General features: G+C 43.7%; 1 protein-coding gene across 1 annotated transcript in view; it reads left to right on the top strand.

Annotated features, from left to right (window-relative positions):
* Positions 1-17,556, top strand: part of FAM114A1 (family with sequence similarity 114, member A1) — a 68,313-nt gene that overhangs the window by 26,678 nt on the left and 24,079 nt on the right. Inside the window, exons 4-6 of the mRNA XM_012644515.1 lie at positions 11,013-11,126; positions 11,259-11,365; positions 13,660-13,794. Coding sequence (XP_012499969.1) covers positions 11,013-11,126; positions 11,259-11,365; positions 13,660-13,794 — 356 coding nt within the window. The remainder of the gene's footprint in view (positions 1-11,012; positions 11,127-11,258; positions 11,366-13,659; positions 13,795-17,556) is intronic.

The raw sequence follows: 17,556 nt of genomic DNA, 5'->3' as shown, positions 1-17,556 counted from the left end.
TTTAATTTATCTAAATAAGTGTATTTTCCAGGTTTTAAATTTTTAAAGAAATTTTCTGTATTTGTTCCTATATAAAGAGAAAGTATAATGGACAGTGTCTTCGTGAGTGTAAGTTTGTTAAGGTATCCATGTTACCATTTCCTATGTCTACTCCTCACAAAAACTGAAGGCAGAACATCAGCATGTCCAGGATAATTTAGCAAAGGCATCTCCTCTTGAAAGTGGAGGGCTCTTGCCGCTGGCAGCGCTTAGGAGTAGCATGCCTCTGAACCAAAGCCTCAAAATGGGGACTCGAAAAGATTTTTTAAATTGGAGCAAGTCATGGAAATGTAAATACTATGGTCACCAAAATTATACAGCTCTCATGGTTTATGGCATAAGACAATAAAGTGTCCTGATGCTGCCAGTTACGAAGGTCCAAAACCACTGTGGTTCATAGTGAGTTTGGTGCTTTAGAAGGTTCTATGATGGATATTTACTTTTTCATTAAAACTTTAAACACAGGTTTCTTTCACAGCAGATACGAAACCGTCTGCCCTGAGGGCAGCGCTCACAAGTGCTTTTCCTTCACACTTGAAGGTGCGCCTGCCTGTCCACTGCCAGTTTGTCGGGCCATTTGCTGTTGTTTCTCATCAGTCGTGGCTGCAGCTCATCACTGGACGTCGGCTTTGCTAGATCCTCACAGGGTTTTCCATCTGCCGATGACAGCTTTCCGTTGAGTGCACTGTCCCGGCATCTTCTCGGGTGTCTTGTCTGTCTGGCCCTGCACATGCTGCCCTGGCTCCGGCGCACTGCGCTGCAAGGCCTCTGGGTTTTGTCACCTTGATCAGACATGGCCAGCAGATGGCGCCGACTTTCCCGCTTGAAAAGCAGGATGTTATTTCCGTGTCAGGTCCCTTTGGGCTGGATCTGAAGTCAGTGCTTGTGTTTGGAGCCGCTCTTTAAATTTCCCTGTGTCTGAGGCATCTGCATCTGAGTGCAGATGATAAATTGCATCTTGTTACCTTCGCAGCGACTTAAAAATCCTGGTGGTTCTCACCTGGCTCTGTGTAGTAATTGATCCAGAAGAGCCTAAAGAGGTAATTGCCTGTGAAGCAACGTGGTTGTTGTGCCGGTCACTTGCCACTTTCCCTCATGTGGTTGGTAAAGACGTGGCTTCTCTGAGATTGTACGACACTTGCACATTGCCCCGTGCAATGTCAGGGTGAAGTTCAGTATATCCAATTGTATTAGTTTCTGTTGCTGTGTAAGAAATAACCACAAATTTAGAGGCTTAAAACAACATACATTTATTATTGGCCAGTTTCCGTGGGTCAGGAGCCCAGGTATGGGGTAGCTGCCCAGCATGTTACCAGGCTGAAATCACAGCACCGGCCAGCTGCGTTCTCATCTGAGGCTCACCTTTGCCTGAGGCAGCATGGCGGCTGAACTGGGCCAGCAGGGTGGAGCAGCTAGGACGGGGCCCAGACTCGAGGAGGAGGCCAGTGGCTCTGCCTGCTCAGCTGGCGCCCCGGCGTTGGAGGAGTCATCTTTCAAGGTCATGCAGGTTGTTGGCAGAATTCAGTTCCTTGCGGTGGTAAGGCTGAGGTCCCCATTCTCCTCCTGCTTTTTGGCCAGGGGTCACTCCCAGCTCCAAAAGGCTGCCCTCAAGTCCTTCTTCAAAGCTAGCAGGATAATCTTTCTTATGCATCAAATCTCTGCCTTGAGGAAGGGCCCAGTTCCTTGTAAAGGCTCTCCTGATTGGTTCAGACCCACCAAGGATGATCTCATTGGATTCACTCAAATTCAAATGATTAAGGACCTTAATTACATCTGAAAAATCCTTTCACTTTTGCCAGATAGAGTAGCCTAATCACGGGAATGAAATTCCATCATATTCATACTCCTGCCCACACTCAAGAGGGACAGGATTACATAGGGTATATACACCCTGGGGTGGGGGGACAAGAATCTTGGGGGCCATCTCTCGGTATGGTTGTACATTCTGAGAAATGCTTTGTTAGGTGACTTCATCATCGTATGAACATCACAGAGTATACTTACACACATCTATATGGGATGGCTCACTGTGTCTGCAGGCTGTGTGGTCAGCCTACTGCCCCTAGGCTACAGACCTGGACAGCACGTTACTGTACTGAATACTGCAGGCAACTGGAACACAGTGGTAAGTGTTTGTATATCTAAACACATCTAAACAGAAAAGGTACAGTAAAAGCGCGGCATTGTAATCTTACAAGACCACTGTCATACGTGTGGCCCGTTACTGACGGAAACGTTGCTATGTGGTGTGTGACCACACTGCCTACCACACTTCTCTTTTCTGTTCAAAATCCTTATCAGTTACACCACCAATCCCAGAAACTGTATTTTTTAACAGCTCTGGCTACATGCTAGAATTTTGAAAATCAAGTGAATCTTGGCATTTTCTCTTGTTTGCACCCACAGTGGCAAAGGGTACATGAGGAAGATCATAAAATTGTTGAAATATTGATGTTCTTTCTAAAAATGCCTTTGGACAAATTTTAGAGCTGTCTTTAGAAAAGCAGGTACTAAAATTGTTCATCACCGCTGGTCATCATTACCTCAATAAATGCAATAGAAATATAAATGGGAATACCATCCCTAAGTTGCCCCTAAAGCGTATTTTAGACACTTCTGGTCAGGACGTGCTGTGACTTTACACAGGAAGAATAGCTAAAACAATATCAGTATATATTTCACAACTTAGATAAGCATCTTTGTGGACCTTATACAGAACTAAATCATGTAGCATAAGAAGAGGCTGAAGTTATGGGTTCCAAGGCTGGAAACAAGAAGTAGTGGTTGGAAATTTGATTCCTGAAAGGTAATTGGGGTCACAGGTATCCCACACATGGGGAGATGCCATAGCCAGTCCCACAGGCTGAAGCAGAGGCAGGAATGGAGCCCAGCTATCTGAACACACAGGCTTTAAGAAGTTGTGGGTGCCTTCCTGGACCTGGGTCTGTACTGAGCTGCTGTCTTGGGATTGAGAGAGGCAGGCTAGTCGCAGATGCCATTGTGTACAGGCATAATATCAACCCCAGGGCTTTGCAACTTTAACAGTTTATTATCATTGGGCAAAGAAACTTATTGGAAAACAGATCACTCACAGCGGTCACGAGCTCGTGAAGGTTTACAAATTGCCTGTGGAAAGTAAAGGAAGAAAATAACCACATGTTCAATTGCAATTGATTTCCACTCAGAAAGCTCATGCTACCCCCAGGGTAATTCCAGTTGCAGACAGGAGTGCGAAACACTTAGTCCTTAACAAAACACAAAGCTGTCAATCGAGCACTAGAAATAGAAACCAGTACTTCTAACAGTTGCTGAAAACTGCAGTTAGAATAGTTAGAACTGTTTAGAGTTGGCAGGAGAGTAATTGGAGAATAGAAACATTTGGAAGGTGGTATTCTTGGGGAATGAGCACTCTACCATGGGTCATAAGACCTGAGACCAGGTCCTGAATGCTACTAACCTCGTGATCATAAGAGACTATCACCAACTAGCTACACCACGCACTTAACCTCTCTGAGACTCAGGTTCTTTATATGGAACAATGTGGGTAGGGGAACTTGAGAAATTCTAAGGTCCCTTCCAACTTCCAGAATATGATGATTCCATAAAGTGTGGCTATGTTAGAAGGAGAAAAATATTTGTAACCACTGTGCTGAGTGGAAAAATACAGAAAATTGATGGACATTTAGCTGCTCTTTATTTTTATAGTTTATCTTTTGCCTCACTGCTTTGACCCTAAGGTTAAGGGAAAGTGAGAAAAGTGACCTACTCAATGCATGTACGAAATCAAACATTTTCCGGTCAGCGGTTCCTTTCGGAGAGGCCTTAACTTCTGCGTTAGGTTCACCCAGAGCCGCCCCATCACCGCATTCTAAGACTTGATCATCTGCCACTCATGCCTCTAGACAAGTTCATAAAATACAATAGAAATGCTTACTTTTTCTAGGCAAAAAACACAGTGGGAAATATAAAAAAACAATTTAGGAAAATGTAACCAAAAAAAGGAATTTTGATGGCAACTTCTAAGTGATGTGAGAACCAGCTGATTTCCCACAAGCATCTTATAGACTCGACTTATTCCTAAAATATATTGCTAAGCTGAGAGTGATAGACCAATAATGAAAATGAAAGTCAATAATGCTGTAACATATGCAAGTATACCAAAGAAAAAACTCTGTAGTAGAACAGAGTAATTTATTTCTAGATACTACCAAAGGCCTGAATGTTTACTTGAAATTCTAGCTTTGACAGTTTTATGAGTCTAATCACCCTAGGCAAGAGTGCCTAAGGTTGGGGGTTGGCGTATGTGGAATGTATCTGCTCTGTTTATTTACTTTTCAAAATTACCACTGTTCCCTTTCCCCATTCTCTCCCAGGTTACACAGTTTTCCCCTTCTGCACATTCTAACGAAACTCTTCTACCAGTCCTGTCAGAAATAATGACAATGTTTATTATGGAGAATGGCAAACTTGTCAAACTGGTACTACGATGAGAACTCCTCACTGTGTAAATGACTATCAATAGCGCATAGATTCATTTTTGAAGGTGACATTGCTGATGATGTGGAAATTCTCAAGGATCATCGATACAAAGATAACAGGATCAATACTTGGAGTTTGTCCACAATCCTGTAGAATCTGTGAATAAGGCACAGGGGTTAATGAATTTCTGTTGGACTGCTAGGCAAACATCATCAGTGCAGTAACACTTCCTGTCAATTTTGAACCTAAAGGGAAGTGAGCATTTGATTACAGAGTGGACATCAACCATGATTAGGGAGAAGGAAGACTTTTCCAAAAGGAAAGTTAATCGGCTCCTCTTTTTGCCACACTATAGTTTGCTTTTAGTTGAGCGTGGCAGTAGCAACCACATTTTTCTAAACAACTACTCTTCACAACTTTTTAGAATATCTTGAATTCATTGACAGAAAAGAGTCTGAAACACAATGTGTGTATATATATATATATATATATATATATATATATATATATAATACACACACACACACACACACTCATAACATCAACCCCAGGGCTTTAAAGGGGAACAGCAGTAATTTCGAAAAGTAAATAAACACATCAGATGTTGATGCATTCCATATACACCAACCCCCCAAAGAACAAGCTTTGCAAGGGAGTGAAGGATTGGGAAGCAGAACTGGGCCAAGGGAGAGGTTGGACCGCAGGGCAGTTACAGCAGAGGTCTCAGCCTCTCCTGTAGGGAGCTCGGGGTTTGGATGACTCTTCAGAGATGTCTCCCATTAATGGGGCAGGGCCTTTGTGTCACCAAGTCCCCCGTTCATCAGTTGTTGTAGTACAGTCGTGGGGGGACCTCAGGAACTGCCTTGATCAAGGACAATTCAGAAGGAGGCATTTAGTTGAGAGCTGTCGGTAGACGACGCTCGCAGCGTCAGGGAGAACGAGCACCATGGTCCCAGGCAACACACAGCACCTACCACTGTCTGTGTGTGCCGAGACTTCAACTATATATTGCCAAATGGAAAAAGCCAGGTCCACAATACTTGTATGTAGTTATATGTGCTTTTTTTTCCTGAAAGGAATCACAAGAAATAAATTAGGGTTGTTATCTTCAGAAGGAAGTGGTTGAGGGGAGAGACAGGGCCACTTTAAGTCTTTTAAAAGCTCTAAACACGCCTCCTTTTGGAAGTCCCTCCTGTGTTACAGCAAATACATTAAAATACACTGACATCCCTTATTAAATATAATTTAAAAATATAAAAAACAACATAAGAGTTGAATTTATTTGAATGATAGTGTGACCAGTCGATCCAATATTATGTTTTGAATACATTTAAGTAAATATTAATTTCTAATTTGCAATTTTCTTTTTTGTCTTTTAAAGCCAACAATTTTTCCAGGTCTTAATTATTTCCATAGGCCCTTAAAAGCTCGCGTACCCTATTGCCTGTTACGTCCCTCGAAGCTGTCTAAGCAGAAAGAAGCTCGTTCACCTTCTGCTGTCTGTGTTTCTGTACTCTTTGGATTTGCTAATATTATAAATATTTTCATGTTAAAAACTAACACATGGAAAGGTGCTCAACATCACTAGTCATTAGGGAAATGCAAATCAAAACTCCAGGGAGACACCACCTCCCACCCATTAGGATGAGCACTATCAAAAAAGCAGAAAACAAGTGTTGGTGCTGATGGGAAGGAAGTGGAAACTTTGCATACTGTTGGCGGAATAAAAAATGGTGCCGCCACTGTAGAAGACGGTGCGGCAGCTCCTCAAACAATTGAAAAGAGTTACCATGTGATCCAGCAGTTCCACTTCTGGGCATATATCCAAGAGTTGAAAGCACAGTCTCTAAGAGACCCATGATCACAGCAGCATTATTCACAAGAGCTAAAACTGGAAGCAGCCCCTGTGACCGTGCACAGATGAATGGATAAGCAAAATGTGCCCTATACATACAATGGAATATTACTGAGCCTCAAAAAGGAAGGAAGTTCTCACACATGATCCAACATGGATGAACCTTAAGGACATTATGCCAAGTGAAATAAGTCAGTCACAAACAGACAAATGCTCTCTGGTTCCACTTACATGAGGTACTCGGAGTAGTCAAAATCATAAAGACAGAAAGAATGATGGTTGCCGGGTGCTGGTGGGAAGGGGGAATGGGGAATTATTGTTTAGTGGGCATAGAGTTTGAGTCCTACAAGAGGAAAAGAGTTCTGGAGATGGATGGTGGTGATGGTTGTACAACATTGTGGGTATATTTGATGTTACTGAACTGTACACTTAGGAATGGTTAAGATGATAAATCTTATGTGCATTTTACCACAAAAAATTAGGGAAAAATTAATCCAGATATATCAAGAAAATGATATTATGGGGTTTATTTTTTAGTTTCTTTTTTATATATACTTTTTTTAAAAGAAGAAAAACAAAACAAAAAAAAAGAAAAAGAAGGAAATGTATTTTTAAATGAAGTAATCTAAAAGAGAGAAACTCTCCTAATGAATTAGCTCGTGCCCTCCTTGGTGTCTTTCAGCATAGGGGACCCACAGAGAATGCCCACTGAGCACCCGTCATTTAGGGCGCTGGGTAGAACTGCCATCACTTCTCTAAGTTAGCACTTGGCCAGAGAGAACCTCCCACCACCAGCGAATTATTTCATCTCTCCAGAAAGAGGGGAGATGTCTCTTCAATGGCTTTTTTTTTTTTATCTCAGTGAAACTAGCAAGAAGAGGGCTTGGTAAAACCACAGTGCATTTTGAGAAGAAAATTTGAAGTAGATGTGATAAGATAGCACTACCCAGTGTCCTGAGAACTCAGCCTACACAGCACAGAGATGGCCCTAAAGTCACCAGGCTGTGCTGCCACAAGGCACAGCTGGGAGGCAGAGGGTTAGGGTAAGGTTTCACAGTGGAGGTGACCTTCACCTTGTTTTTCGGTCAAGGTAAAGTAAGTCAAGCTCATTTTTTTTTTTTGAGACAGAGTCTCGCTCTGTTGCCTGGGCTAGAGTGAATGCCATGGCATCAGCCTAGCTCACAGCAACCTCAAACTCCTGGGCTCAAGCAATCCTCCTGCCTCAGCCTCCCGAGTAGCTGGGACTACAGGCATGTACCACCATGCCTGGCTAATTTTTTCTATATATTTTTAGCTGTCAAATTAGTTTCTTTCTATTTTTGATAGAGACGGGGTCTCGCTCTTGCTCAGGCTGGTCTCGAACTCCTGAGCTCAAACGATTCGCCCACCTCGGCCTCCCAGAGTGCTAGGATTACAGGCTTGAGCCACCGCGCCCGGCCTCAAGCTCATTTTTAGAAAAAAACAATGTTTTAAAAAGGAGGACACTCCTACCAAGGAGTTATAGACATGGGATTGAAATGACATTTAATCAACTATAAATGACATATAAAACTTTCTTTATATAACATGGGTTTTAGAGTCCAAATGACTGGGTTGGAATCCTGCCTCTGTCACTAATTGGCTTTAGGAACTTGGGCAAGTGATTTCATCTCACCAGGTCTCAGATTTCTGAGTTGCAAAATGGTATAATACTATCCCTTACCTCATAAGGTTGGTGAGATTATTGAATGAGATAATTTGCCGTACTAAAAGTATTCAGTACAGTGCCCGGAACATAGTAAGTGCTCAGTAAGTGTTGGCTATTGCAGGGGTTTCATGTGTTTCTCCTCAGTCTCACGAAACCCTGGGAGGGAGGCGTTACAGTTCTCCTTTCAGAGAAGACACAGCAGCAGACTCAGGTTGCTTAGCTCACCAACACCACACAGCTGAGAAGTGAGGGGCCCAGAATCCTTCCACACAACTCCTGGCTCCTAAGTTTAAGGTGTTTTCCACTAGAGTATAGCTGATAAATTAAACACCAGCCAATTGTTTAACATTTATTTTAAAATGATACAGTGTAACAGCATTTATACAACATTCTTATTATCTTCCTTGCAGTAATCACCTTTTACTGCAATAAGTCAAGGAGTGAGGTTATTCCATCCTTAGAACCATGGAGTTTAGAGGGGTTTCATATTTTCAGGTTACTTAGGGTTCATGATGACATTAAGAAATGAATCCATGAACTACACATATAATATTATTCATATCTGTTATTTTTCTCTTATTGGTAGAACCCAATCAATACCTCTGGAAATGAATCACTCCCGATCAAAAGGTGACAATGACTCCGTATTATTATTTCCTTGTTCTGGGCACTAGATGTCACACTAAGTAAAGTTTTTAGAAGTTACTCTTCAGAATAGGGTGTGGCATAGTGTCTAAGCCTTGTCTATGAAAAATTACAGCTTATACATAAATAGAAAGCCTAACTTTATATTTCTAGGAGAATGCAGTAAAGAGATACTTTGACTAACAAAAAAAAAATCAGAAAAAGAATTGTCAATCAGAAAATATAGTTGGAGTAGCAGCCTCTTTTCACGTCTGGTAAACAGACACATCCCATTTGTGTGCACATAAAAATGGTATTTCCTTCCAGAAACAAAGTGTTTTTTCTAGAGGCAGCTTACGCATACATATTCATGATCATTTGTGTTCTGAGACGGTGAGAAGCTGTTTTTCCCTTCAAAAAGAGACAGGGCCCTAAGCTGCAAGGGGCGGACACGGTGAAAGAGAAGATAACGAATGTGAGGTTTGTTAAACCCTAATCTCGTTAAATGATCTCAGGGAAGGATGTGTGATCATCTTTCTCGTATAACTTAAGCAAAGACGATGAAGCAGATGGTGCCTCCCGGCCTCCTCGAGCTCATTTATCCTTGATTTGGCTCTCAGAAATCTAGGTGAGAATCACGGCTGAGATTTGGACGTACATCATTTCCTTTTGGAAAACATATGTTTTTTTTTTAATGGCAGGGAGTGTGGACTCAGTATGTAGAAGAGTTAGATGATTATATCCTATTTATGGGTTACTGAAACTTCAGTTAAGTTTCCATTGAAATGCTTGGAATTCACTGGAAGCTAGAGAGAATTCAAGTCTTAATTTTAGCAGTTATAGAACATCTTCTGTTTTTTAAGTAACTGCTTAATGAGTCTGGATTGTGTCTAATGATCTGCACATGAGTAGAGAGATATTTCTATATGTAATTAAAGTTGTAGGTAGGGTAAATAATGTTTCTTAAGTTTCAGGGTTTCTGGGTTGTGTATAGTGACAGGTGGTTTCTATTGGATATAATTAGTCCTTATATTTGGTAAACATCAGTGTCTTGTTTATGTTAAGACCCTCTGATAAATAAGGTTACAGCTGATAAAACACTACTCTTTGGGTTTGGGATTCATCTATGTTTTCCTCTTTCTTATTCAGGAGATGGACAACTAACTTGTCATTTTAACAGTGCCTTCTAAGACTAGGTGGTTCTATCTAGCTCTCAAGTCCTACTGTGACTTGGGACTTATTAATACTGCTGCTGCCTTGTGTTTCAACAAGCTGAGGTTGCCCAGGTCCCTAGAGAAAGAAGTCTTCCTAAGGGGACGTGAGCACTGTGACGATGGCAGCCTGTGCTGCTTCTCCTTCAAGAACTCGGATAGCCACTCGGGGACATCAGTAGGCTGTTAATTCCTTCATTGGGTTTGGCAACTCAGAAAAGCTATAGCTCATCATAAGGGTCTCAGAAGGGGAAGAATCTCTCCAGAATGAAATGTAGACAAGGCTCTTTCCCTATCAGGTTAAGGGTTGGAGTTTTCCTGTGTGGGCAGTAAGGTCAGCTCTGTATTCACCCAATAGTTATTGAACACTCACTGTGCCGGGCCCTGGAGAATACAGCTACCGTCCCTGCTAGATGTAGTGAAACCAGTGCCCTTCAGCCTGGCTGACTACTACGAAAGCTTGTTTGGACCATTACTGCTTAAGACAACTATCAGAGTCATTGAGTGACCTTCCTGGTTTCCTCACTGACTTGCCTTCTGATTTGGGGATATGGGCTCCAGACCCTTTGCTCTCCATGCCTGAAGGAATGCCTGCCCCTCGGAAGGAGCATGTTGAGGCTCAGCTGATTTCAATTCAGCCAGTATTAATTGAGCACCTGCAATGTGCCAGGCCTGCAAGGAATGAAAGAATGGATGAGGACTGTGTGCCATGAGAAACTCACACAGGAGTGAAGAGGATAAGACAGGTCCACTATGCAAAGACAGTATCTTAAGTTTGGAACCCCAGGTGGATAGGTAGGTGGCTGAGAAGGAAAAAGGGAACAAGAGAACATCTGGGAGGACTTTACATACATTTATCTCATTTGCTTCTCACAGTAACCCCATGAGGAAACTGAGTCACAGGGAGGCTAGGTAACTTCTCCAAGGTCACTCACCCAGCCAGTGGTGAAGCTGTGCTCATAGCGGAACTGACGTCTGAGAGAGCAGGGATTCCTCTGCTCTTGACCACTTTCTCCCAGTCGAGATGCACATCTACGACTTCTGTAAGATTAGCTAGAGGATCTGCAGACCATGGATTTCTAACGTATCCGTGAACCATATTCTTATTTCCCAACAGGTCACAGATTGACAGCAGTCAAGGAGAAAGCAGGAGCCACCCTACGGATTCATGGTGTAAATTCTGGATCTTCCAAAGGGGCCCAAACTGATACTGAAAACAGAGTCCCTGAAAGTGAGTGACGTGTTTACTTTGGGTACTTTGTTTACTCTCGGACTTGGGCTTTATTATACCATGTGCACGAGTAGAAGGTTTGCAAGTTAAGATCCGCAAAATGAACTCTAAAAGGATTTTTTTTCTCTTTAGTAACAGATGCGACTGCAGATGGGGGCCCTGCAGAAAGCCCACCCACTTCTCCTTCATCAGGTCCTCGGGGCGTGCTGTCAGCCATCACCAGTGTGGTTCAAAACACGGTAAGTCATTAGCTGCTTCCTCTCTTTGCCCGTGTGTTTCCCAGGGCTGCCTTTTGATATTTCTGTTTACCGATGACCTAGATACATCAGAGAAAAGATGGCCTTGCTCATGACTTTGGATTATGGGCTTTTTGATGCTTTCTGCTGCAGAGTAGGAGTAACCTTGTATCCAGAATAGTAAGGGCAAAATGAAATATGTTTTAGGTTTAAAAGAAAGGAGCTGTTTAGTGGAACATTTTTCAGTCTGATTTAACAGTGTCCTTTCTAACTGCAGCAAGGACAGCCTCTGGTTGCAGGGAGAGAGAACTCTTTGTCAGAGCTGGGACAACTGTTTTTCTTAAATGGTCTGTTTCTCTTAACCCTAAATTTGAAAAATCATAAAACCATCAAATAAAAAAGTACGAGTAATGAGTCAGGAATAATAGCTCGGATATGTTTCTAAAGTGTTTCCAGACACAGATCAACATTCTTCCTCCATCCCTACCTCCTAATTCCCACTCTCCCCCAACTCACATCACCCTAAGTTTATCTCCCTGCCTGCCTCTTAAAAGAAGCTTGATACTGACAACAGCACATCGATGAGTAACGCGAGAAGGAAGAAGCACCTCGACTGAGAAGAGGCAGCCTGCTGGTGCTCAGGGTCAAGAGGAAAAGCTTTCTTTTCAACTACACAGAACCAACTAACTAGTTTTTATAAAATATGGTTTGTGTCCCATTTTTCATTCATTTATAAAAACACAAACATGATTAGCCTTCACTATGCGCCAGGAGCTATGCAAACAAGAGGGCACGGTACCCTGGAAGACTGAGCAGCTCGGCAGGTAAACACCGTGCAGCAGGGAAAGAAATGAGGGCTGTGGACAAACGTGAGAGTGTCTTACCCGGACTTTGGGGTCAGGGTATGGCAGACATACAGAAAGCGACTGCTCCTCTCCTTGCTACTTGAGGACCTCTGGACCTGGTGGAGCGAAGGAGCGGCAGCAGGTATGTTTTCCGAGTCAAGTAGCAATTCGAGTCAGGCACCCCACGGAGAGTTTGTAGAATTGGGGATGGGGGAGCTCTTTCAGTGTCTCTGGTATAAGACACGAATTCACAGCCTCTCGGTATAACACGGGGCACTCTGAGTTTGCCTTTGGTATCCTCATGTTCCTTTGTGTGCTTTCTCCAGCCTCCGTGACCCCCTTTTCCCAAGTGCCAGACACCCACCCCCAGGTCTGCCTTAGTAAACGTCCCCATTTTACTTCCTACTAAAGTAACCCCTCGTAGGATGGTAGTAGACACTAAGTCAAATTACACGGAAGTGTGAATTACTGATATCCCACCATCCTCCCAAAGTACATTCCTTTGAAAATCCATTTTACAGCATGATTATTGATCATCTCCCAAATCTGAAAACAAAGTCTGAATGCCCAAGATGGAAGCAACAAATAAAGTATATTAATTCAATGAAATTGAATATTGCTATTTAATGATAATTATGAAAATTGGAAAATGCATATAGTTAATAATATAAAATATAATTTATATATTTTTATGTATGGTGGGAAAAAACAGATGTATGCATATTGTAATTACAGTTATACAGTTGAGATGTATATACAGAAGAGGTTGCAGAGAAATGTACGCAGTTCTGTTCACTTGAGTTTATGTGAGTAGGTCTTGGTTATCTTAACATTTTTTTCAAGAAGACAACGGCTGACAAAGGGATTTTTGGGCGATAACTATATAATAGAACAGTTTCTAAAGCCTGAAGTACGTGGAAATCAACCTGTCTTATTTCATGAATGTACTACTTAATGGCAGTTATTGCTAGTTTCTGAAAGGACGCGAGAGCCGTCTGAAACAGCCTGAGGGTCCTACGCACCAAGGCCCTAGAGTAAAGAATTCCCTAAATTAGCAAGAGTATTTGACATCTTAATAGACTGCTCCAAATAATTCTGTTACTTGGTTTAAAAATTTTTCAAACAAAAACAGCAACTGGGTCACCTGTTAATTTTATGTGTGAAATACATATCTATTCATACACAAAGTCAGTAAACTTCATCTTTAATGTGCTTTAGTTTTTTCCTAAGCATCATTTTTAATAACACTGTATGTCCTACAAATTATATAACATATGCTTTTCCAAAGGGGAAAGAAGGATTAAATGGATGATAAATCTGATGAGAAAAAATTGTGACTTTATATTGATTTTAATATTTGAAGATAGATAGTGCCAGTCACCTAGGAGTTGCTGACAGCCGTGAAACAGGAAAACCTAAAAATCTAGTCTCACGCTGTTATCTCGTCCGCAGGGTAAGAGTGTCTTAACCGGAGGTCTCGATGCTCTGGAGTTCATTGGCAAGAAAACCATGAATGTCCTTGCGGAAAGCGACCCAGGCTTCAAGCGGACCAAGACCCTCATGGAGAGAACCGTGTCCTTGTCTCAGGTTGGATCATATACTATTGCAGTTTTCTCTTCTAGTCAATAAAGTAAATAAATCTTTGTTTATCTTTTTGAATAGGGGATTTAAAGTACATAATCCAAATTCAAATGGCACCAAAGAGCAGAGAATGAAAATTGAATTTCTAACACTCCTCTTTCCTCACCACTTAGTTCCTCAGAGGAGACAACCCAGTTAACAGTTGTCTTGTGGATTCTATCAGAGATGCCATCTAGATATGAATCTATGAAGAGAGATACAGGTATTCTCATACATACAGATATATGAATGCATACGTAGCTATACATACAGACACATCTATGCATGTGTGTATGCATGTACATATATACACACATACTTTTTCAACCAAATGGTGGCATACTAATCATACTCTTTTATACTTTGCTTTATTCACTTAACAGTTTCTTCAAGATTGTTCCATATATGCCATTGTACGTATCCCAGGCCTACCATTTATTAGCTGCATGACCTTGGACAGGTTACTTAGTTCCTCTGTGTCTCAGTTTACTCATCTGTACACTGGGTATGACAACGGTACTTACTAATAGCTTTGTTACGAGGATTAAATGAGTCAGAATAGAACCCAACTCATACTTAGCACTCAGAAATGTTAGTTGTTGTTGTGGCCATTGTTGTGTATCAGTATATGAGGCGGAAATGGTATCTCACTGGAATTTTCGTTTCTGTTTCCCTCGATATGTGCAAGGGTGGGCTTCTCCTCTCACACTTCCAGCGCGGCACTGAAGGTTTCCAGCCCTCCTTAAGAGACATAATAATCTCTTTGCTTACTCACAGTAGTCAAGAAAATTAAAAGTAATATTTATCTTCTTTTCCAAATATAAAGCTCTAACATTGAACTTGCTGTTCCAGACGGCACATGCCGGCTTATCCGCACAGCGCAGGCACGCCCCTGGCGCTTGCTCTGCGAGAGCCTGAGACACCAGGTCTCTCTGTGCCTTGCTAAAATCAGGGGAGCTGCTGCAGCGGCAGATTCTGTAGACAGCACAGGCAGGACCAGAATATCTTCTCATGGCCGGGCACTGGGAACCCATGACGGTGTCTTCACAGAGAGCTATGGCTGAGAGCATGTGCACGGCAGCTCCCCGAAAGCTTCATCTCTTCTAAAATAACCCACGTATGACCACCCTGGTGTTATAGCCCAGGTGGGGACTTTGAAGGATCATCCAGACCATCACCCTCCTCTTCCTTAAGAAAACAGATTAGTATGTAAAAGAACAATGCCCCAGTATCTATGAGGCTTAGGACGAAAGGTTTACCTTTTGTGCCCACTGTGTGCAGCGTGAACACACCTTCTCCCGTGGGAGCCTCTGTCCCAGGGGGCTCTCGTGGGTAGCTCTCTTCTGAGCCCACATCTTCTGGCTCCATTGTCTTGAGATCCTTTAGTTCCAGCCTCACAGAGGGGAGGGCAAGCTGTGGAGGGCCACGCGGGACAACTGGGGACCAGCCCTGGAAGTGCAGGCATCGCTTCTGCCTTCATGCCCTCGGCCGAACCTTGTCCCATGGCCCACCCAACTCAGTTCAGGGGGCTGAGAAATGCTGGTTAGCCATGCGTCTAGGAGCAGAAGAATATTCGATGAGCACGTGGGAATATTTCTGTCACCAGATTTTATATATACGTATAAAACCTTATTCTAGCTAAGATAGTGATGAGGTGAGAGAAATGAGACTGAGTCCAGAAGCTAGCTCACGCCGCCGTGGCCTGTTTGGCCGTAACGTGCAGAATTGGACTAGGTTAGTTCCCCAGATTACTATAATTTCTGTGCTACCATCACGATTTTTTTTTTTTGAGACAGAGTCTCACTGTGTTGCCCGGGGTAGAGTGCCAAGGCGTCAGCCTAGCTCACAGCAACCTCAGACTCCTGGGCTCAAGCAATCCTTCTGCCTCAGCCTCCCGGGTAGCTGGGACTATAGGCATATGCCACCATGCCCGGCTAATTTTTTCTATATATTTTTTTTTAGTTGTCCGATTAATTTCTTTCTATTTTTAGTAGAGACGGGGTCTCGCTCTTGCTCAGGCTGGTTTCGAACTCCTGAGCTCAAACAATCCGCCCGCCTCGGCCTCCCAGAGAGCTAGGATTACAGGCGTGAGCCACCGCGCCCGGCCACCATCATGATTTTTATCACATCTGCATGTAACCTGCTGGTAAAAAGTAGCACCGCTCATAGAAATGTGAGTAGCAATGCTCATAGCACTGTACCACCCAGGAGCCACGCAAGCCACCTGCGGTGTGTGTTCTAATCACACATCTGAATGATGATGGCAGAAAGTGTGGTACAGAACATTCTGGGGCACCCCGAGCATTGCACCTGCAGTTCACATGGCCTGCTTAAGCCGGATCACCACAACACTGCTGATCTAACCTCCTTCCAGACAGTAATACTTCAGCCAGCCAGCCAGCCATTCCACAGTGCACCCTGGGTGTCCACTCTGTGCCAGACACTGTTCCAAGCACTTGAGATACATCAGTAGCCAAAATGGATAAAAATCCCTGGCCTTAAGGAGCTTTTGATCTAGCGAGGAAAGACAAACATTATTCAGTGTTTTAGAAGATGATGGGTGCTGCGGAGAAAAAAGACAAAAGTCGAGCAGCAAGAGGCAGTCAGGAGGTGGGGTGAGGGGCAGGTTGAATATGAAGTGGACGATGAGGGGCCTTATGCAGATGATGACATTAGAGCAAGTACTGGAAGGAAGGGGGGGCTGACCACGCAGAAGTCTGGGAGGCGCTCATTCCAGGCAGAGGGAGAAGCTCGCGCAGAGGCCCTGAGGCAGGAGTGTCTGTGTGTCTGGTCTGAACAGGAATAGCAACACGCCACGCGGCGCGGGCGGGGAGGGAGCCAGGGTGTGACTATTGAAGAAACCAGTTACGATGTGTCTCGGGCTAGGTCTTCCCAGAAGCAGACACCAACATGGGCTTAAACATGCAAGAATTTCATTAGGGGAATTGATTGCCTACATGAGAGAAGATGGGGAGGGGGCCCAGGAAGGCTGGGGGAACCATTCGACCAAGATGCAGGCCCCTCCCCGGTGAAGGCAAGAGGGAGAGCGGATCGGGCAGCGTGCCCTAGACTGCCGAGCAGCCTGAGGACGGCCGGGCGAGGCCCTGGGAGAGCCCTTCCGTGAAGTCTGCTGACAACGGAGTGCCCCATCTCCTAGCGACTGTCTGCCTTAGTGTCCCTACTGCACCAGTGATTGGGAGGGAGGAGTCCCGGGAGGCTCAGGGATGGATTTCAAGCCCAGCCACCCGGCCTTGATCACTTATGCTCCTGGGGATAGGAGGGTGGTCTGCAGGGTGCACCCCCACACCCTCCCCAGGGGCAATTGCAACTGCCAGTATCCAAACAAGAGATAGTGGTGGCTCAGAACAGCATGGAGGGCTTGCAGGTAGCGATGAGTGCCTGGTTCCGGGTATAATTCGAAGACAGATCCAGGTTTTCCGCTGGAGTGAAAATGGGCTATGAGATAAAAGGAGTCATCAAGGATGGCTCTAAGGTCTTTTGAGTAACTGGAAGGATGAAGCTCTCATCCACTGAGACAGGGAAGTCTGTTATATTTTTCCTCTATACACTAAAGAAATGCATAGCTGTACAAAGCCCCTAAATTGCATGCGTGCACTGCCTAAATTCTCACGTGTGCTGTCGCAGTGGTACAGGGAACACTGTGAATAACACGGGCACAGGTGGTGCTGGAATCCCACCGGTGTAAGTCGCCATGGCTTCCCTCTCTCA

The sequence above is a fragment of the Propithecus coquereli genome, unplaced genomic scaffold, assembly GCF_000956105.1.
Source record: "Propithecus coquereli isolate 6110/MARCELLA unplaced genomic scaffold, Pcoq_1.0 Scaffold213, whole genome shotgun sequence".
Lineage (NCBI taxonomy): Eukaryota > Metazoa > Chordata > Mammalia > Primates > Indriidae > Propithecus > Propithecus coquereli.
Note: the sequence above shows the minus strand (reverse complement) of the source record. Positions and strands in the feature narration are given on the sequence as shown.